The sequence below is a fragment of the Euwallacea fornicatus genome, chromosome 9, assembly GCF_040115645.1.
Source record: "Euwallacea fornicatus isolate EFF26 chromosome 9, ASM4011564v1, whole genome shotgun sequence".
Taxonomy (NCBI): Eukaryota; Metazoa; Arthropoda; class Insecta; order Coleoptera; family Curculionidae; genus Euwallacea; species Euwallacea fornicatus.
The window spans coordinates 1,620,812-1,642,946 of NC_089549.1; the positions used below are offsets into that span (position 1 = coordinate 1,620,812).

At 35.9% G+C, this 22,135-nt stretch overlaps 1 protein-coding gene across 6 annotated transcripts in view; it reads right to left on the reverse strand.

Moving 5' to 3' along the window:
• Nucleotides 1–5,745: 5,745 nt before the first annotated feature.
• Nucleotides 5,746–22,135, reverse strand: part of LOC136340975 (uncharacterized) — a 28,209-nt gene continuing 11,819 nt past the window's right edge. Inside the window, exons 3-8 of one of the 6 annotated variants that reach the window (XM_066285518.1) lie at nucleotides 20,994–21,115; nucleotides 20,791–20,938; nucleotides 16,096–16,300; nucleotides 7,629–7,759; nucleotides 6,774–7,578; nucleotides 5,746–6,092 (exon numbers count right to left, since the gene is read on the reverse strand). In XM_066285518.1, the coding sequence (XP_066141615.1) occupies nucleotides 6,777–7,578; nucleotides 7,629–7,759; nucleotides 16,096–16,110 (948 nt within the window). In that variant the 5' untranslated portion in view covers nucleotides 16,111–16,300; nucleotides 20,791–20,938; nucleotides 20,994–21,115 and the 3' untranslated portion in view covers nucleotides 5,746–6,092; nucleotides 6,774–6,776. Of the gene's footprint in view, nucleotides 7,579–7,628; nucleotides 7,760–14,695; nucleotides 14,849–14,878; nucleotides 15,559–16,095; nucleotides 16,301–20,790; nucleotides 20,939–20,993; nucleotides 21,245–22,135 lie in introns of those variants that run through there. The other 5 variants (XM_066285515.1, XM_066285517.1, XM_066285521.1 and 2 more) reach the window with 5 other exon arrangements.

Consider the following 22,135-nt stretch of genomic DNA (forward strand, 5'->3'; position numbering starts at 1 on the left):
CGTCCACTTCAAGGCAATTTTGTTTTTAAGGCGGAAATTTTAAGGCGGAAATTTTGCATCACCCGGTGAAGTGGATCTCAATTTATTTTTCCAGTTTCGTTTCGGCTCAGCTATTTTAGCTGCAGAATTGTCGCTGCAGCACATCAAACCACAAATTTCGGTCTGTGGAATTTTTTGGTAAACAGTCCGCGAGAATTTCCATGCCAATGACCAAAACAGGGGTAAAAATGAAGAAACAAATTGTTACAGAACTACTCGTTTTGACGATAAATCTTAACAAAATTGTCAAATTTCTCTTTCGTGGAACAAGGCGGCAATGTAAAATTTTGAATTTAGAAGTCAAAATTGCATTGAAGTCGATGGGGGGCACTTAGAGAACAAGATTTTTAAAAAATGAACAGTTATCTGAATTAATAATAAATTCCATAAAATTAGCTGTATATTAGTCAAATAAAAGATTTTTTTCTTTGATTAGAAAGCTTTTACTTGCCTTTTAAAGTGCGTAGTTTGACAGGGGCAACCCTATATAATAAATAGCCTAATCAAAGCTGGGAGTGTGCCATACTTATTTCCTCCAAAGAATCAATTCTACATGTAGATTTAATGAAAATACGCTTTAAAAACCGAAAATACTGAACGGATGGGTATGACTTGAAGTCTTAGAGTTCTCAGCCCAATTACGATAAGTTTTCAGCCATGTTGCCATTTATTTGGAAAGAATATTCATGGACATAAATGTAATAGGCACAAACCGAATGATTGATAAACATCAGGAGTTGGCAATACATCCATATCTTATGAGTTATTCACAAGTAGCATGCTCATGGTTTGCGGGGTGTTTGCCACCAGCACAATAAGAGCTGAGCGGGGAGTCGACGGTGGGTTTTTTAGAAGATGTCAGATGCTTCTATTAAGATTAGGATTTAAAGATTTTTGAAGTTGTAATGGGTAATTTTCTCTTTTAGTCGAAAAAAAAAAGTTCAACTTCCATCACCGTCCTGAGCGCATTCAGAGAGCAAGGGCGCAACTCAATTTGTTAGGTAAATAACCACGAGCATTCAGCACTCCTTAATTTAGTTCGTGGCCTCTCTAAGAAAAAGACGAAGTGAAAAATCATCAACAAAGATCACAAGTCCGGATCAAAAGTTGTACGCCCCTGCATTAACTGGAAATGCACTTTCTATTCTGTCGTCCCGGTTGGGATCCATCTCGCTTTCCCTTTCTTAAGAGCGGTTGCTTTTCCCGGGTGGGTCCGCCATTGATATGGATAAAAGTGGAAGGAATCCCCTTTAGAGTAGGTCAGGGCTGGAAACTTTATGAACTTTATTTTCTGATGATGCGATGTTGGCGTAATAGGTCACACTTTCGGTTTCCTTTCTTATAAGGCGGCGTCTGCTCCGAAACTTTTTTCGATTATGTCTGTTATTATGATTGATAGGGATTCGCCAACCGCAGGAGGAAACCGTTTGGTTCTAGTTAGATGAGTCACTGTGCGAAATTTCCATCGACGTCTTAACTTACGAAACTAGTCCAGATTACATAGAGCGAAACTACTAGGCTAATTCAATTCTTGTATAATCAGTTCCACGAATGCAGTCTTCCTTCTTACGTAACTTAAGTTGCACTGACAATGGTGAGATAATCTGAAAAAAAACTTGTTGAAGGTCGCCAGACGAACCAAGACCTAGACCAAGTCTCAATGACCTACATTCCCGCTCTAAACTATTTCGGTGAACTATTTAAACTATCATTCTATTAGCAGTATAATATGAGAAGTCTGACTGGGTTTTGGCATTCTGTTTGCCGACAAATTAAACGAATAGCGAAGCATGAAAAAAAAACATATAATTTAGCAGCGGTTTTGTTTGAGATTCGGCAGAAGACTTTCAAGGTAGGTCAGTTGGTATTTCTAATTTAGTGAGCAGACATCTCTTGGTTGTGCAACACTTTTGTTGTAGAAGAAAATGTATGCATGTAAAATATTAAATAAAGCGATATTTACATATTTACGTAATGCCATACACGCATTACATTAGAATTTTCTGCGGATAATTATGCAAACACGAAAGCGATCCTCTCTCTTTTTTTTCTTGCGATATTATTTGAAAATCATTTAACAGGCCTAATCAATTCCTGCTGTATTTCGGGCCCACTTCAATTCGTCGAATGAACGATTTGTTCTTTTAAACAAAAGTTTTTTTCCCACTGGATCGCCACTGGGGTCTATCAAACGCTAAGAAGGGTAAAGATCTCATCCCTTGTGGACCCGACCCAACCTGTTACTTTGGTCCCTACTTACGTTAAGCTTTCCGCAGAAATTAATGGACGATTAACCCTACTTTGTTCTTATTCGTTTAAGGAGAATGTTAACAGACAAGAAAATTAGGTAAGTATTATTACGTTATTTCTGCAGAATTGCGAGGAACTTTACCTGCATGCGCATGTAAACGTAATGGAGCTTTTCTCGTAAAATATTATGAGCCCCCTAGAGCATGCGTCCCCTTGAGCAATTTTCATAACTAACACTTTTTCAGTTGTGGGAACAGCACTTAAACCTAATTTTCGTTGCTGACTCAATTGAGACTTGAATCGCCCGAGTTTCGAGTAGCGACAATGCATATTAAGATTTGATTCTGCAAATTAATGCAAAACTACTCGATTTTAAATTTTCAAACATTACTTCCAATGAAAAACAGCACGCGGGACGCTCTACAGGGCGCTCCGCCTTCGCGAGGCTCGAAATTGGGATCTCCGAAACCACGAGAGATGTTCACGAAGCGTTCGTTAAATGACGGTGAGGCTGCCTCGCGGGACACTTAACAAAATATTCATTACACCTTGTTTCAGGAACTTTACGCTCCCTTCGCATTTCAATTTTGATTCAATCCAAGCTCGTATATCTTTGATCATCTGCAGCTTCTCGTAGTTCGAGCAATGAGCGTCTACGGAAAAACCCGGGAATTCGAAGAGTCCTCTAGACCTCAGCTGCTGCCCGTTTTGATTTGGCTTCTCACTTCACTTCTTCGAATCGGGAGGCAAAAAAATGCGAAAATGCGGGGCAGAATTATAAATTTTGTGGTTTATTTATGCGCTAAAAGGCCAAATGCTTGAGCATTTCGCGCAAAAAATTAAATTCTAGAATTTGAATTGCGAATATAAAATTTAAAAAAAATCTCAATTTCCGGCAGAATTACAAGTTTAACTTTTTAACTTTGTGTAAATTTGCGCCCTAAATAACTTTCAAAAAACTTCTAAAGTTTTAATGCGAGACACAAAAAATAAACAAATTATTCGCCAACTCATGGTAGAATTACAAATTCTGTGGTTTAACTTCACAGACCCGAAAGATAAAAGTTGCCAATACCCGATCAGAAAAAACACATTCTGAAAATTTAATTCCTGATACAAAGTGCAAAATGTGAATATACGCACTATTTGGGTTTTCTTCATAATTTAAAATGCAATTCAAAAGTTCAAAATTCCCGGCCACAATGCAAATTCCGAGGTTTGAGCCACAGCAATAAATGTCAAAAAATGACATGTCTTATCTACAATAAGCGTATCGTTGCTTCGCCCAACGGTTTAAATTGCGACGAATTGAAAAATCTCGAACAGATAAATAGATTTTTGGGTTTAAATCTGGAACACACAAAGTAAAGTATTCCTTAATGCGAGGCTGAATTAATTTTTTTTTTAATTAACTTCGTGTTTTAAAATTGCAAAAGTTTCGAAATTGCGGTCATATAACACATTTGACGGATTCGAGTCGAGATACGAAGTGTAAAATATTCAGTAATTTAAGACAGAATTACATAATTTATGTTTTTCGTGCTTTAAACCTCCGAAAAAGTCAAATTAACAATTAAAAAGCTAATTTGTTGGGTTCGAATTGAGGGCGCAAAATTTCAATTATTGCCAAACTCGAGCAAGAATTTCACACTTTTGATAGAAGTTCGCCGCCCAGAAGTCAAAATTTCGATCATAGAGACACATCCGAGTGGTTCAGTTCTGTGCAGGAAAAGTGAAAATTCCCTAAAAACGCCGAATTTGAGGCGAAATTTTAATCTTGTTTAACTTCGCGACTTTAACGGGCAAAAATTTGAAAATTTCGTAAATCAAGTTACGAGATTTTAATGATGGTTTATTTTCAGGTTGGACAGGTTATTAATTTGGAAGAGAAAAACTTAATAACGGTTTGGGCTGTTGCGGTGTTACAAGCGGTTCAAAACATTTTTTTCTCGTACTAAAGTAACGAAGTATTCGAATTAAAAATTATAATTAATCTACTAATGCAGACATGCATGAAAATCATTGGAAAGGTTAATTATTAGTTAAGAGTTTATTCAAATAGACAAAATCATCAAAGGAAAATGGCAGTTAACAGATCAGATGGGACTGCGTGTCCGTCCACTTCGTCCATTTTTACTTAAGGCCTAAAAGTTGCGACCCACTTCGAAAGCGATAAAACATATCAAAATACATTAAAATTTCCTAAAATTATTAAACGTATCAAATATTTCGCACCGTTTAAAAATGAATAAATTTGTCTCCCGTCAAAAAATAAAGGCGAAATAACCAGATGGCCGGGCCTCATTCCCTATTCCAGATTAAATTCGACCCTAAAATGACCATAAAAATGCCAATATAGGGAAAATAGAATTAAGGTCCCCCTGATCTGACGTTTTTTCCATTATGTAAATGAACATTAGCTCAACGGAACGTGGTCTTTAAAAAAGAAGTCAAATTCCACGTACCTTTAGGCTTTTATATGCTGTTTTGAGCAAAAAACGCGGTTTGGACATAATAAAAGAAATGCACACTTAACTTATAAATCGCCACATTATGGTGCATCTGATACAGATTTAGGAGTATGTTACTAAATTAGGGTAAATGGGACGGTTTTTAGGCATATTTGCGGTTTTTTGTGAAGCGATGGCTGCAAAGAATATGGTGTAAACCTTTTAAATAGCGTGAGAAATATATGCTCGTGCGTACAAAATTGCATAGATATTATCATGTACGGTTTTTGTGCCGTGCGGCTCCGAATTTTAACCCCCCCCCCCCTCCTCTCTTCTTGCTCATTTTCTCCTAAATTGTTATGATCCTCCAATTCCATACCAGACTTAAATGGGACACGAAAATATGATCTTTTGACGTTTGTTTTTCCAAATGTTGTTTCCGCCATCGGCAGCCCAGACTGGCCCGTCTTTTAAATTGGCATTAACATTTAAACAACAATGGGCCAAGTGACGTCCCAAATTAAAGGTCGTTCAAAGCTACATCCAGCGGTGTGTCGCGATTCAAGATCTATTGATGAGTATTTTTTTCTTTCTAAATAAAAAGTGTGTCACTTAATTCACCGGAATGAGAAATGAGCGTCACGTGGGTTTCGAATTGTCGCTTCAAAAACTCGCGGCCGCATGAAACCTTTAAAATGTTTAAACACTTTCGGTATGGCGGAACTTGCGGTTATTTAATGGTGAAACTTTACCCACTCGCCGATACCCGTTAAATATGGCCGAGAGAAGAAGACACTAATTTCCAGATCTATCTCCGACCAACACATGCCCATTAACCCGTCAATAAACCATTATAATTGCTGAATGTGCATATGAAGGACATCACCCCATAATCCACCGCCGTATCTTGATTGTGATTTGTAATGATGCTATTTAAGTGTACGGCCCAAATAATTGCGCATTTTGTTAAGCAGATGATTATGCATATTTGAATTAAAACTTTATTAGAAACGGGTAGTATTTATTTATTAAAGCAACACAAAACAGTTCCAATGAAAGACATGAATGTTGATGTAATAATGAGCAGTCGCTGAGTCCATCCATGCGAGGCATATTCCTCCTACAAATTCGTTTTACGGATGGTGCTCGTTATCTCTCCCGGTGAACGTCTCCAGTGATTTCGATTTTGGGCGACATCAGTTAGGTTTCAAAAGTAATGAAGGGTTTTCTTCATTCTTCAAATCGCCAATATGGCCTAAATCAACCGAAGGAGAGGAAATGGAAATCGCGGTGCTGCGGCACCACTTAAGGCACCGACCAGGCTGACAAGCGCTCGGAAAAATGGCGGGGATGCTGGAAATCGGCATCGAAATTTGAATAGTCACAAACGAATTGTAAACGCGACTAATGTTACATAATCTACGTATCATAATCAAATTTTTTTTCTGCAAATCGATTGGTCTCGACTCGCTGTTACAGTCCGAAGATAAATTATACTCAGATTATATTGAAGGCAAATATACTACACATCAGGACCATATCGAACAAATCACATGACGATATTCGGGACCAGTGTGTTTCCCATGAAAAGGTCAAAATTAATAACAATAATTAAAACTGAAATATGATATAGCTCCGAGAACTGCATTGTCTGAGATTCTCGAAAACAGACAAAAAATCTTACTGTCTGAAATTATAACTGTTCGCGTTTTTGATAGATGCACCTTGAAAATCTGATCACAAGTGATTGGCTAGTCTAGACTATATCTTATTAAGCCATCCGCTTTTTATGGTTTGTTTTAATTTACGTAGCAAAGATTACAAATCCAAGGACGCCTAACAACAATTTCGATTTCCATTTTCAATTCCATCAAATAAAAGTTGATAATCCACATCTGAAAGCACTTAGCAACACCAAAAAAAATCAAATTAAAAAAAAAAAATGCTTTCCTCATTAATTTCCCTGCAATTCATCGTTCAATAACCAACATTACAAAGAAGGACAGAAAATCAATAAATATTTATTAAACCTACCCCTTATCGCTTTTTCTTAGTCAAAGCTAATTGCCTACATTTAACAAGGAATTCTTCCTCAACCCCTTCAATGCCTAAATTGTCTTGTCTTTCATTATTATTGTTGTCGAATGGTTTTTCAGATAATTCTTTCCTGTTTGCTTTAAAATTTCTCTTGTAATCTTTGTTCACTGCTAGAGATGGATTGCCCTTGATGACCTCTTCAATTTCAGCTGTGTCATCGAATGAAACGTTCGAGGTAACGTCCACACGGATTACTTGCTCAGTTTCAGGGCTAGGTGGTTTGGACAGAGAGAATCTAATTGTCTTTTTAAATTTGTTCCTCTTGCTTTTTGCGCTGTCCCCTTTGTCATCGTTACCTGCACCCTTTTTCTTGTTCTTACGCTTTTTGCCGCACTTCCTCTCACACCGCTCCTCTGTTGCTCTTTGCGACTTTAAAACCAGCTCTTCTATGTCTGCAGAAACGTAATAGTCTTTAAAATCGAATGCATCACAGCCGTTCTCCAGAAGTTCTGGATTATAATTATACGCATCTTCATTCTCTAATTTGCTCTCGCTTAGAATGTCTGAGACAGGATAGTAAAATTCGTATTCATCGTCCATAAGATTTTTCTTTGACGAGTAATTCCTTCGCTTTGCAGACACTAGCGTCGGTGTTTTCCTTGACCATCTGTCCAGGGACGATCCTGTATTGCAATTATTTATGTTTTCTGGGAACATCAACGTTGTTATAGTTAGCTGAGGCTCGGCAGATCCTCTCGGCGTGGAGAATTGCTTGGTTTTAGCCGAAAGTTTGTAGGAGTAGCTGGAGAAGGATGATAAAAAGTGTTTGCATTAATAGTGAGTTCTACTTGCCCATGGTGGCCGGTAGTAATCCAAACTGCATTTTCTCCATTTTTATTTATCTCCTTGGGCTTACAAGAATTAGTACGATTGCTCAACACAATTTTAGTGCACTTCATAACGATCCCCACCCTTTTGAAAGCCTGAAAAAGAAAAAAAAAACATTTTTTAAATACGGGGCCACACGTCAAGTGCGCCGAATATGAGAAATTATTTACTTACGAATTTAGGTAAATTTTTAATTTTCTTGATAACTTGACAATTGAATGTCGTGCTTAACATTCTTTTAAAATAAATGTGTGCGCATAAAGATCATTCAAGGTGCGTTAAAGAATGTCTGCCGGAAATTCTCTAGAGCAGAATAATTGGAAGCAACACGGAGCAATTCTATAGATGTCCTACGTCACCTGATTTGACCCCGCTGGAATTTTTGTGTTTTTTTTTTATGAAAAGAGAAGTTTATAATCAAAGTTCCTTTCGTCAGATCGCTCCTCTGCAGGCAGCTATTCCAGATACGTTTTAAATATAAGGTCACAAGCCGTCAAGAATTCAATTAATAAAAACATTTTAGGACAACACATCGTTTGAACGCGATGGAAAGGGCACGGGACACATGTGTTTTTTGTTTTTAGCAATTTTTGATAGTAAAAATTTTCTCTTACTACTAAGCCCAACGTTATATCATAAATGAAATTTCCATGAAAACGTACGTTTTTGAAATCGATGCTTCTTTTTTGTTCTTCTAACGCAACAATACGTATCGTGCAATGCATTTCTGCCTTTCTCTCCTAAGTTCAAACATATTCTATACTTCGGAGGAGAATTGTAAATTTTTTTTTATTATTATTTTTTTGAGTAACGCTTCACACGCCACTAGAGGTTGTTAAATTTTTCTTTCTCCATTTCCCCATTCTCTTTGGGAATTCGACCGCTCCAACAACCTCTGCTGGTATGTGAGGCATTGTTCCCAAAGAATAAAAGAAACAATTTATAAATCTGGTTCGGTGTCAATTAGCTTGGAAAACATACCGCAATAAGCTAACCTAAATATTTGCTTTATAATCCAGATGCGCTTTGCATGGAGACGTACATACGTAGATTCTTAATGTATTTTTTATTATCTTTGAAAATAATTATTTACCGCAAGTTTCGCTAATAATGATTCGGTAAAACTTCGCTTGTTGCGAAGTTCCTGACCGATTTGGCCCCGCGGGAAACGCAGAAGTACCAAGAAAAAATGAACTGAAGGTCGCGCGGGAAACTTGAAAATTGGGGCGAATTTTTTTTTCTTTTTGGTGTTTTTCGAATTTTCAAAAATTAATAGGGAACGTCGATTTTTTTTTGTAAAAAATGCGATTTGACTGTTATAGACGGTCAGTTGGTTTTTCAGCAACAGTTGAAGCGGAACTGAGAATTCGACTTTAGTCTAAAGCGGTAAGTAAAAATATTTTCCACATGACGCGTTCTTTATGTGCGACACTGTATACACATTTGGTCTTCAGATTGTTTCTCACGCCGACTGTACTACATCAACGGAAGCACATTTAAAATTTTCCACACCCTTGTATGTCCTGATGCAAATTCCACAATAGAAAAATCACGCACAGAAATTATTTGTTCTCCACCCCCAATCGTTCAGACGTCAAACCATTATTGACGCCATTCGATATTTTAAAGAATGGCTTTCTCGTTCCATTTTCTGACATAATACATAAGAAAGGCCACAATCGAATTTATGCCATGCAGGTGTTTAAACAGAAATGGAACAGTTGCTATTTTGTGTTCCTATTTGGCCTGAGCAGTGTGGTGCATCTGTTTGTACCATAGATAATTCATTTTTTTTCCAAACTACGCACCTAAGTGGAAAATGCCGTTTAGACAATATTTGGTTTTTTTTGGTAAATCGCAATCAAAAAATTTACAAAATTCTTTTAACGTTTCTTTTTAAAAATATATTTGTTTCAGTTCAAAGATAAAATTTCAGTCGAATATTTGTTAACCTGAACTCGATCTAAATTAAACTGCTGTATTTACCTTTAATTGGACCAAAGAAGGTCGTTTCTATGGCATATTCGAGATTTTGCAGTTGCAGTCGACAGTCTTGCAACAGTACGAATTTACCCCCTTTTATCTCCGTTTAGAGTTATACGTTGCTTAAAAAGTGACTATTTATGGCTAAACTACGCAAAATTCCAAAAAAAGTAGCGGCATTTTTTCCCTAAAAAAAGTCTAATTCATTAAAAAACCATATTATTTGCTTGTCGATTCAAATGAATAAAAATTATTCGAAACATTTCTGATATTATTTATAACCGACTGTGGTAAAACTTATAATAGTTAAAGGCTCTTGTGGTACTATTATTTCCTACAATTTTCATCCCATTACCTTAGCCAGAAGAAAAAAGATTTTTTTTAGTCCAAAAGGTACAACCTCTCTGGAGGGCCATGTGCCATGGAACTTTTTCGACTATTTCGTCTCTACATTCATCTCCTTAAGTTTTGTGCCGACTTTTCCAAACGCCCGGTAAAATATATTTATTATAGATACTAACGTATTACATCAACATATGAGTTTTAGAATGTGTATGTCCATTTTCGAAAGCCCTGGAAGGAAATTTTTACTTGAAAAATTTGAAGTAATATTCTCACAATCTGCTCAGTGTTAAAGACATCTACATGGTTACGAGGCGTCATCAACAACCAAACATGATGTTCGGATTACTCATATTATCCCGTTCATTCTAAGTTATTAACATTCATTCTTATAAACTAATGGATATTAAAGAATTAAAATATGAATGCTGCATCAACTGATGTACCAATCCTTATTAAGGTTTCCGAAATAAACCTGAGAGACATAAAAATATAAACTGAATTTTATAGTTCATCAAATTATTTTTATAGTTCGTTTAACACATCATAGCCAAATTAGCTCTGACTATGCCATTACAATTTCCAGCATCTTTATTTACTACACTACATTTTATGAATAATAATCATTTCAGAGGTAATAAAATTCGAAACAGTATTATTGACGTTAATCTTGGTATTTATAGTGGTACGAATGTTTGTAGTTTCGATAAGGTTTTATCATGCAACACTATTGACAGCTTATGATAAGTTTAATTTAATGTAATTAGTTTTATACACCCACTTTTCCGAGGCCACTCATTTTATGATTTTTAAGTCAAAAACCACTTGCCATGTAACACATTAATGTAATATACGTACACACTTTAATTTAATTTATATTTTCTGTAGGAAGATTTATTTATTACGGCTTTAGCTAATAATTATTCATGAACATAATTACTCTAATACAATGGAATTATTGCGACAAACTTCCGGACTGATTTGAATATCTCGCAAATGCAGGAATGCAAAAAAAGTTTTATCGAAAATTGCTCGAGAAATCTTAAAATTTTTTCCTCTGTGATATCGCAAATTTTGAGAAATCACAGAAAATTTTGAAAATTTTTTCGAACATTTTTTGAAATTTTTTTTTTTAAGAATAATTTTTTTTTTAACTTTTGATAAGTTAAGCTAGTTATTCTGTACGCCTGCTTTACCGAGGCGAATCATTTTATTACTTTTAAGCCAAAAACAACGGCCGATTTCAATAACTACGTTGCTCAAAATGTTACCAACTCAACTTTATAGGCCCGTATAACACTTTAACTTATAACATGCAACGGATTCAGCTACCACAGGCACACTAATCTTATTTGTCAAACAGTGCACGACAAAAATAGAAAACACTTACTACTAAAGTTTATGGGAAAACTTTTTAATCGCAATAGAAGTCCATATTTTTATATTGTACTACTTTGTAAGCGATTCACGAAACGCCAAAGCTTCTTCTACTTTCCTTTTTTTGTAGTCATTAATGTGCCCTCCTTAGATACTTCATCATGGTTGTTGATTTGCCAGTTTATTGGGCACCATGTATCTGTCCGAATACCACAACAATATTATGCATATTGGACTATACATGGAAAAATAGAGTTGATATTTTATTACTATTATTTATCATATTGGGAAACATTCCAAATCATTTTTCATGCAAAACCTCACTCGAAAATTCCGTATTTCCATATGGTCTAAACAAGTCACCCCAAACATGTTTTTCTATTTTCCGCGGCGTCGGCGAAAAACTGCATAAAGGTTTTCAATGGTATCAATTCTACTGCGACTTCATTATTTAGAAATTTAACCTTGTCCTTGTCATTTTCCCGATTGTTACCCCTGCGATATTAACCGTAATAAATGATACTAGCCTGTTTCCGATATTCACGGAATTATTCAAATTATGTGTATACTTATTATAGTTTGACAATGCACAGATTGAGTTCAATATGTAATGAAACAGTAGATGCTGCTTTATGGGCTCCCCGTTAAACTAGGTTTCCTAGGCATTTGCACCAAGGAACTTGACACAGGTTTACCTTCAAATTCGGTTTATTGATCAAATTTGTCATGCAATTTTGGACAATAATCGGAGTTTGGAAGGAAACTTGTGCCAAGTTCATTGGCGCCACGGTCCGTGAAAGAATGCGATCTTGTGGAAATACAAATTCTTACAAACTTATCAAAAAATTTTATACCGTGCGGCTCTAAATATAATGTTATTTATATTTGTTTATTTTTATTCTTTTTTTTATTCTTTTTTTTATTTTTTTTTCATTTTTTTCTTTTTAAAGAAGTTTATCTGTGAGCACAAAATCGAAAACAAACCACTTCCCTATAAACAAACATGTTTTTTCATTGTTTACATACTATTTATCTGAGTTTTTGGGCATTTGTTACCAAATTTACACCTGCTTGTCTTAAAAACTAATCGATAGATTTTGAATCACAATACTCCATTAACTATAGTTTTGAAAGACCTTTAAGTTGAGGTGGCATTTGACGCATGTTTAAATTTGGAAAAATCGGCCATTTTACGCTACCAGTGGCGTAAGCAACAAAAAAAAATAAAAAAACGTCACAAAATAGCGTTTTTGGTCATATTCAATGCTATTTTTGAATTAAAAAAATTTATATATTAAAAAGTTAACAGGGGAGGGGAGTAATTTAGAGTCGCACAGTATAACTTTGTAGAATATAAGACGAGAATTAAAATTTAGAATAGAACGGGTTCAAAGTTTCGGTACTGTTTCGGAGTATATACTTCTGCCAACACAAAAGTCCATATTATTGAAATCGTAAAATAAAACTTGTTTAGTTACTAAGCAGTTTTTAGTTTAGCTTTCTTTAATTTCTAGATTCTGTGCAAAAAAAATCGGTTATAAAATCAAATAAATAATTATTGATTATGTAAACCTGGCAATGAACTAGATATTTTTTGGGCTGGTTCGTGAATATGGACGTCGTCAAGTTTCACAAACCTCCAGGTCAGTGAGAAACTATCAAAAAACATGAAGAAATTCAAGGACTGATTCAAGAATTAATTCATGAAACGAAAGAACTGTTATTTTTATAAAATTAAAATTTTCAATTAAGTCACTGGTACAGCCATCTATGAAGACACTCCTCAAACACCCCGCAAGTTTATGATTCAACGAACTGTGCGCTGCAGACTCCTTCCGTCTACCTGCTACTCGGTACTCTTTCCGCACAATACCGGCCCATTTGATGACATGCTTATTAATGTTACAAGGTTGATAGGATAAATAACACACGGGGTTGGAATTTGTAAATCGACGCTTAGCACACGTTAATAATCAACTCGTCTCATGTATTTTATTCTTTGTCGGTCTGATAAAAATATGTAATTTTTATGGATTTTTAACCATAACAACCTTGACGACGGCTCCCTTAAGAATTCGTAACTGTCGCGATTCATTAAGATCATTTATCATGACTGTTTTAAATTATGCTAAATGTACGCAAACAAAATAATGACGATAATAGATAGATGGTAAATTCATGAAGAATTAACAGGCGTCCGCTCTGTTGGGTAATTATCACAAACGGCGCATGATCAAATGGTATTTTGTTTCATTTCCAATGTTTATAAATAAATTATTAACTGGGATTAATTTGATATGGATCCTTTTAAAATGAAAATGTGACGAAAATAGACGAAACATTTTGAAACAGAAATCGGAAGCTACGTTAAGGGCTAAAATCCACCCATTCTATCAGGAACTATGTCGAAGTAAGTTTTTTTAATTAAAACTACTGCAAGTCAATTCTCCTTCATTTTCTTATCAGCCTATTTGGGTGATGTTTACTGAACGACTAACAACGAAAATAGAACCTATGTAACACTTACAGAGTATTGAAATGTCTCAAATAGAGTGTAGTTCGTTTCGATATTTTCGTTAAAGTGCAATGACATTCATGAATTGAACTGCATTACAAATCACAGAAGCTTTATGGCATTTATGAGATATAATTTTTCCGAAAAATCTGAAATAGCCTTGCGAGTATCGTAGGGATAAGCAAAAGTGATTATATTTTTTTAGAGAATCCTAGCCATAAAAAGAAAAAAATGAATTGTTACTAAAAACGTATGGCGAGCCCTTTGGTTAAAGGAAATGTTTTGGATTTTACCTCTTTTTCGTTGGGACTCCCCGCATTACATCTCTAATAAAATACAAATAAAAAAATTGTTATGGCTATACCAAAACAGTTTAACTTCTTATTGAGGAGTATATGTTGCAAATAGGTGCGTTTTGTAACGAAAATATAAAATGTCATAAAAATTTAATGAAAAATAGGTGTACACTTCAAGTGAAAGAAAGGATGCCTTTTTGGCCGAATATTCCCCTAGTAATCGTTAGCACCAAGCAATTTCAAGTCCTTATACTTAAAGTTAAGGCACGCTTAAGTCAAAAATATCCATGCTATATATTTCATATTAGGACTATTTATCTTTAATGAGATGGATGACTTAAAAAAAGCTTGGTGTAAACAGCCGTAAGACTTTAAAGAAAAGTTAATTGTGTGAATGAAGCTACAATAATCCTACGTGCGGTGAGTAAATGTTACATGGACCAGTGACCTTCCTGAGCAATAAATCGTCATAAAAATATGCTTAATGACAAAGTAAAATCATATGATAAATTTTTTACCTCGAACTCGACAAGATATTTCCATTCGAACAGACATCGCTTCAAATACAATTTTAATTCGAACCTAATGGAAATTGACCTCTCAATTTTCCAGCGAAACTCCGCCGCGCGCTACTCCATACCCTTTTCAAGTCGCCGACAGGAGTTAAGTGAAGTTTTTAAAACTCCCGAGCGAAAACTTACCTGGGAAAAGACACGATATAGTCTGTTCCTTCAAGTTTGATGCGAGAGGCGCCAACACATATTCTCCATCTTGAGCCCTACGGGACGATAAAAAGTTTCCTGCTTTTATGCAGTTTTTTAAGCGAATCCAAGTTTAAATGATGCTGCACCGGTCCACAAACGTCACTATCAGGACGCAACTTTATGATACATTTCGATCATTCACATAACTTCGACATTATCAACGAACTACAATAATCAAGTTTTTTTCATAAATATAATTTAAAAAAAATACACGGACCAAGGCGACGTGTATCATCTAACTTATACGTATGTTGTCTAATCATTTGATGGCATTCAATCTTTCCATTGCAAATCTTGATGAACAAAGTATATCATGGAAAAACTTATTACGAATCACGCAACCATAACTGCTCTGTTGCTATCATGTGGGCTGCGTCAATCTACTGCTGATATATGTTGAAGCGGTTGCATGTTCGTTACGTCACCAGGATGATAAATAGTTTTTCGGAAATAATGTAAATAGTAATCGAGGCCGTTATTCACTAAAATGTTATATTCGATATCCTGTAGGAGAAATTGCTATTGCAATAGATAGATTAAATTTTATCGTGGTGTGGTTTGAAAATTTATGTTGGATTATATGGAACCCTTTATAACACATTTATAATTGTGCAATAGAAAAGGTACACTGTTTTTCATCTTATTTTCTGTTTTCAATTGACCGGTTATTAGTGGTATTCGAAAAAAAAATGTTTTTCTGATATCTTCTTTATTTTTCTTAGGTTCTTTTAAAGATGTTACGTCATATTTAAATACCGACGTTTCGGTCCCTTGCAACCATCATCAGCTTAATTTTCTTAAAGCGGATTTCACTCACCCCCCTTTTTTATCGCAAATTCAGTGACATGTGACACTCAACAAGTTTATGGCTTTCCAGTTTTTCTCTAAGCTTTTCAGATTTAGATGCGCCTATTAATTTGCGCAGTCACACGTATGTCTGTAACTGTATTATACTTTTACCATTTTGATTAGCCCTGAACAAAATTTTTAAGATGTTGATTTGTGTTTCTAAAAGTTTCTATGGCGGTTAATACTTGCATCCCTGCAAGGTATTTAGTTAGTTCATCTTTAGTCGATACTGCGGATTTACGATAATACGGAAACTACATTTAACAATATTACCTGATCCCAGATAGAACCTTATTGGATTTTACCTTATTTGTCTGCATTTAGATTCAATCGATCATTAGACGAGGAATCTGTATATTCCTCCTTTTTTCCCTCCAATTTTCTTGTTGCAACAGCAAAAAGAGGTATTAGCTTTGTTTGGAAACCAGTGGCCTTTTCACTTTGAATATCTACTGTAACGTAGACATTTTTGGTTTATAGTGTCTCAGTTAAACATTATTCGTGGTTTGTCTGCAAATAAGAGCACATAACAAATAAACGCATCAAAATCAAAGAGTGAAATGGATAAGTGTTATTTGATTCTAAATTCAAAGTAAAAAGAAGCTTCAGGATCAGACCTGGAACGCAGAAAAAAACGTCGGATTTTAACTCTGATAGCGCCACGTTGCCAAGGGCGAAAAGCAGCGAAGATAAAGTGTCACTTATTTTTAAATATCCCTTTAAATCAAGTAAAAAAATCTTACCAAAATTTCGATTTTTTTCGAAATCTTCGGATGCAGTCAAAATTTTACGAATTTTAAAGTAGCACCTTATTTGGCTCTAAAATAAACAACTTTTGCGATATACCGACTTCGACTTATCGCTTCCAAGATGATAAATAGAGGCACCTACTTACTTTTTGTTAATTTTCAAATTTTGACAGACAGTACGCAGGTCAATCATTTTTTTTTTTTTTTTTTTTTTTTTTTTTTTTTTTAAATAGATCTACATCGTTCGATGAACTAAGAAAACACCTGTTGTTGCCCCTTTTTTCTTGATTGAAATCTAAAAATGCCTAGTCCCAAAATGTAAGCCAAGTTTAAAACCACCATGGTCAAAAGTTACGTAGAAAAGGTCAACTTTCATGCTTATATAATTTCGCCAAACACCAACAATAGAACTGCCAATTTAAGGAACTGTACGGAAAAGAATTGTATCTATTTTCAAATCTTAACATCCCGTTTCACGGTAATGAGGTGACGTTTGCGGCCCTACATATGAAGAAGCCTTTTCCTTGCCTTTGGACGCAAGATCGGTACTAAAATTCTCTGAACAACAACATCTTCCAAATCAATTTTTGATTTCCACAGAATCAAAAATGGAGTCAACATACTTTTATTTCTTTGTTCTACACCATTCGCTTATTTGCATTAATAACGATAACAATCTCGCAAAGTTCGCAGACGTTATAATTTAGGCAAAATATTCCGCCAAACACGTTTACGTCTGCTGTTAACCGCATTTTTTGTAATTCCAATTAAAACCTAATAATAACATTTTGTTCTTAACAAAATGCCGACAATTCATAAATTTTGTTTAATAACCAAGCAGCACAATAAAACGAGCCCCGAAATTCACATTAATATTTCAGCCGATCAGAATAAAGGATTTCGCCGTGAATGTCATTGCCAGTATATCATATTTATTACTACTTCTGTGTTGTGAGTTCTAAGAGCTATGACACAATCGTGAAGTTTTGCTTGTGTACTGGGTAATTTTCCTTAATGTTTATATAAGTAAACGGCAATATTTGAAACCAAAATAACGGGAAGCAAATGACCGCGTTCAGCACAGTCAACAATTGTGCAACGGTCTGAATTCCTGCTGAAGCAAACACTTAACTCTGGCCAGTTGCATTTAAATTGGAACTATCGACATATGTTTAGTTTTCTTACTTAACAACTAATTAAGTGGTTTCCCATGTTCCCAACAATTTCGTTATATCCCCAAACCTTTCTGGTGTGGAAGGCCGTTGGTGGACTTTTCTTTTTTCCATCGACTAGTAAGCCGTTGTTAATGAGAAGAAAGGGTATTTTTGTCTGCGTGGGGTTAATTCGCTAATCTGGACGAAAAGTCTCCAAAATTTCTATCTTTTGTGGGTTCAAATCGCGTCGTAACAGAGATGTCATTTAGATTTTAATTTGGAGAACGAAACGAATACCAACTAATGTCGGAACGGGTATAGGAATTATTGAACAAATATTATCGAAAAAAATAGCAAACTTAAAAATGAAATAACATATCCATTTAACATTTCGGAGTTACTATTACTATTTTTCCTTATCGCTGAGAACATGCCATTGCTAACAATATTTTAAGTGGATAGAGCAAGGTCAATTATCCGCGAATATCTGCAAATTTTCCGGAAAATCACGTGTGCCGCCTTCGGCAAAGCTCTATCCTACTATCAGCCACGAATCACCCTGTACATCTCGAAAAAAGATGAGGATGTAATTTTATTCTAATCTCATACAATTGCTTTCTTTTCATTTATAAAACGCACACTCCATATTGAATCATACATATAAAAGACCGAATTCATGGTCATGAGAACGACCTCGCAACTATCAGAATCTGGTGCTTCGTAGATGGGACTTGATTAACAAAAGAGCATTGTGTACCGGAAATGGTAATTTTCCAGATTTGAGAGGCGAATGGAATGTCTGTGACGTGTTTGCATCACATGAATCATATTACTTATTCTTGATTTGATTAATGATACAAGAGAGTTCTGAAATTGCATCTTAGGTTATTGCGCGCACACACGTGCGGTATTACGTAGTCAAGTTTTATAACATACCATGTAATGCCTTATGTAATGACTTATATAACAACTTGAAACCTATGTCAGATACTACTATTGAAAAATAATACAAAGTAGGTTGCACTGATAGTGGTAATAATAATTATTAAAGCAATGTTAGGGGAATGCACAGACACGGGAGCTAAATTACATTTTAACAATACACTACATACATAAGCGAGCATATTCTTGGAATCGCAATGATGATGGCAACATATTCCTCGAATGGCATGTGTATTAATTCGCATCTGCTTTCTTATGAACAACGGAAGATATTAAATCGTAAATTGATGATTATTCATTCATTTACCATCAAATAGCACACAGTAATCACAGTTTTAATCGGTACTCCGTGTAAAAAGTGTAAAAGGGCTTAATGTTTGCATTGGCCGAATGTGCGATATTTGAGTGTTGTTATACTCCGTGACGTAGAAAAGAGGACACACCGTAAAAATGGTTTAATTTAAATAATTTCTGGTATGCATATTTGTATATGGAAGTACAAAAAACAATAAAATTTTCAGCCATATTTATCAATGTAGTTACGAGTTTTCACAAATTCGAAGTTTTTTTTAACTATAAAAATTGGAATAAAATATCAACAATATGACTGCAAAATACCATTTATTGGGGTATAGTGTGCTCAGAAAGTGCTTTTAAATTAATCGAATGGACCTAAACGTAGAATGCAGGGAAATTTCCATCGATTGAGCGAGTTTGAGAGAGGTCGAATGGTGGGTTTACGACAGGCTGGTTGGTCATTTAGGAAATCGCCACCACATTCAACCGTAATGTGAACACTATAGTGAGACGTTGTCAGGCATGGATCCAAGAAGAGCAAACAGGCAGAAGGGGAGATACTGGACGATTCTGAAGAACTGCAGAATGCCAAGATCGCCGCCTTCGAATTATGGCTCTAAGCGATAGGTTCGTGTCGTCGAAGACGCTGGAGGATCAGTGGTTTGCTGAATGTGGAAGATCCATTGAGATTCCAAATATTTATCTCCGGATAAGAAGTTTTGGATAGATTTTTTACCGTCCGCATCTTGTGTTACCCCTCCCCTGAAATCATCGTCAAAATCAACTGCGGTGATGCAGAGAACAGATACATTGGAATCTGGAATGGGATAATATCGTGTTTAGTTACGAATCCAGATTCTGGTTTGGTATGCATGATAGTCGGGCAAGAGTAAGAAGAAGACGGAGTGAAGGACGGGATCCTCAGTCTGCAATATAAAGGAATGTCCATCAGACCGTTGGAGAGATTGATTTCGGTTACTATTGCATATGGTGGCAGGTCACTTTCACTTTTCATTAAAGGCTGCGTGACGCCACAATGATACATCCGAGAAGTCCTAGAATCTCATTTCGTGCCTTTTCTGGAAACTCTTGTTGATCCGATTTTTCAGCAAGACAGTGCTCGACCACATGCGGCCACTTCGCACACCAGACCTCTCACCGATTAAACGTTTATAGGATATTGTAGGTAGAAAGTTGCATAATTTACCCCATCTCCTACAAACTCTAGCGGTGCTATGTCATGCTGTCTAGTTAGCCTAGAATGAGATCTCCCGAGAGGGTATCAGTCACCTCATTAGAACCATGACTAGACGTGTACTCGAATGCATAAGACACCGCGGAGGACCCATAAATGATCAATTTTTTTTTTAGGTTTTCAACAAATGAATTTGTTAAATTTTTTAATGAAGCATTTGTTTTAGGGTAAGAAACGCGCATACCAAAAACTATTTAAATAAAACCATTTCTACGGGGTGTTCTCTTGTCAATGTCACGCAGTATACTTTCGATGGCATATTTTTTGATATGAAATGCAATCTTTCCGTATTTTATTGATCACCCTCAGGTGTTTTCTAACCCGTTTTTCGACCATTTATCTGACTCTAAATTTAACATACATGAACAATAAGCAATAGCTAGGCTTATTAAGCCGTGTCGGTGTGCCCATTATGAGTATCAAGACCTAATTTGAAAAACACGTGCAATATTCCCACGAGCTGCTCCACATTGCATGAGACGATCTGATTAAATACGACTATTCATGCAAGCTGCAAATTAATTATCGCTCATAATATAGTTTTGTTGGAAATTGGGAAATTGAAGAACATACGCGACAGGAATGTGTGAAAGGCGCGCTTACCTTTTAACATATGACTGTATTGTTCCACTGTTAGATCCTGCTCTGTGAAAGGAGTAAATATCTTATAAAAACCATTTCCAATTAGGCAAATGCTGTTTGTCTCCAAAACTCTTCAACCTCCAAAATTCTGCTTAAAATCAACGATAGACTGTAATTGAATGAAAAATTCAAAACCTATCGCCAAAAGCTCTATCGATAATTACCAGTATAAATTAGTAACATAATTTTAGCATTAGCGTCAGTGTTGAACCCTTCTGATTTTCCGTCTCTCTTCGCATTGTTCTTGAATTGGGGGTTGTCTTTCTTCCTTCGCAGGAAGAGTTTGCTTTTTTACATAAAGAAGTTTCGAGTTCACAGGGGCGTATCGTTTCATATTTCAACAAATAATTACAGAAGCATTACACACGAAAATAGGTCACTCATTATCAAAAAATGTGTTTTTTGTTTTTAATTTGTGATTTACGTTTCTGATACCCGAATTGCGTCTTATCGATGATGTTCTGTTCAGCACAGGTGTCTGTGGTACTGTTTTTGATCACTGAATTTCAACGTGTCTCCCAATACCAAATGGATCGTTTGCCAAACACAAGGAAACTTGCCCTCGTTCAGACATTTTCGAAAGACTCAGGAAAACATTTTGGCGTGGCGGTAGACCGTCGAGGCCAGGGAGTTTTTCTCCTGCTCGTTTGAACACATGCTCCGTCCAATTCCTTCACCGCAAACAAAGGAATAGTCCCCAGAACTATCCTCATTTCTGATCATCAGGTTTCTGCATGTTCTCAAGGAAACTTCTTCACTTGTTCCATGAGTGTTTTTTTGCATTTTTTTCTCTTTTAGTACCAAATAGAAGAAATCTTTGTAACTAAATGCCGCGAGTCGATGGCACAAAAGACTGGTGCTGGCCGGTCTACTCACTCTAGGACAGTCTAAGGGTCGAATATATCGATTCTTGAACGTATCACTTTTCTCGTTTGAATATCTTGTTGCTGAACGTGGGTACATATTCCATTAATTTTTCGCGGGAATTCCAGTCTCGATGATCTGGGCGCCCTCGTTGAGCGTGCTCTAGGTTTTTGAGTGAGATATTTCAATTCCTCACTATTGCTATTTGTTTTTCTTTATGTTTCTTTTCCTTTTCACCCCCCCCCCCCCTTCCTGACGATAGGGAGCCCACTACCCTCTGTTCCCGAGTGAACTCCGAGCACTCAGCACCGAAGGGAAGGAATTTGAGAATTCACTCTTTCAGCTACTGGTTTGGAGGCTTGCTGCATATGTTAAAACGCCATTGAAATGCGTCGTCAGTATTCCATTTCATTAAATGTGGAATTTTGATAACGCAATACCG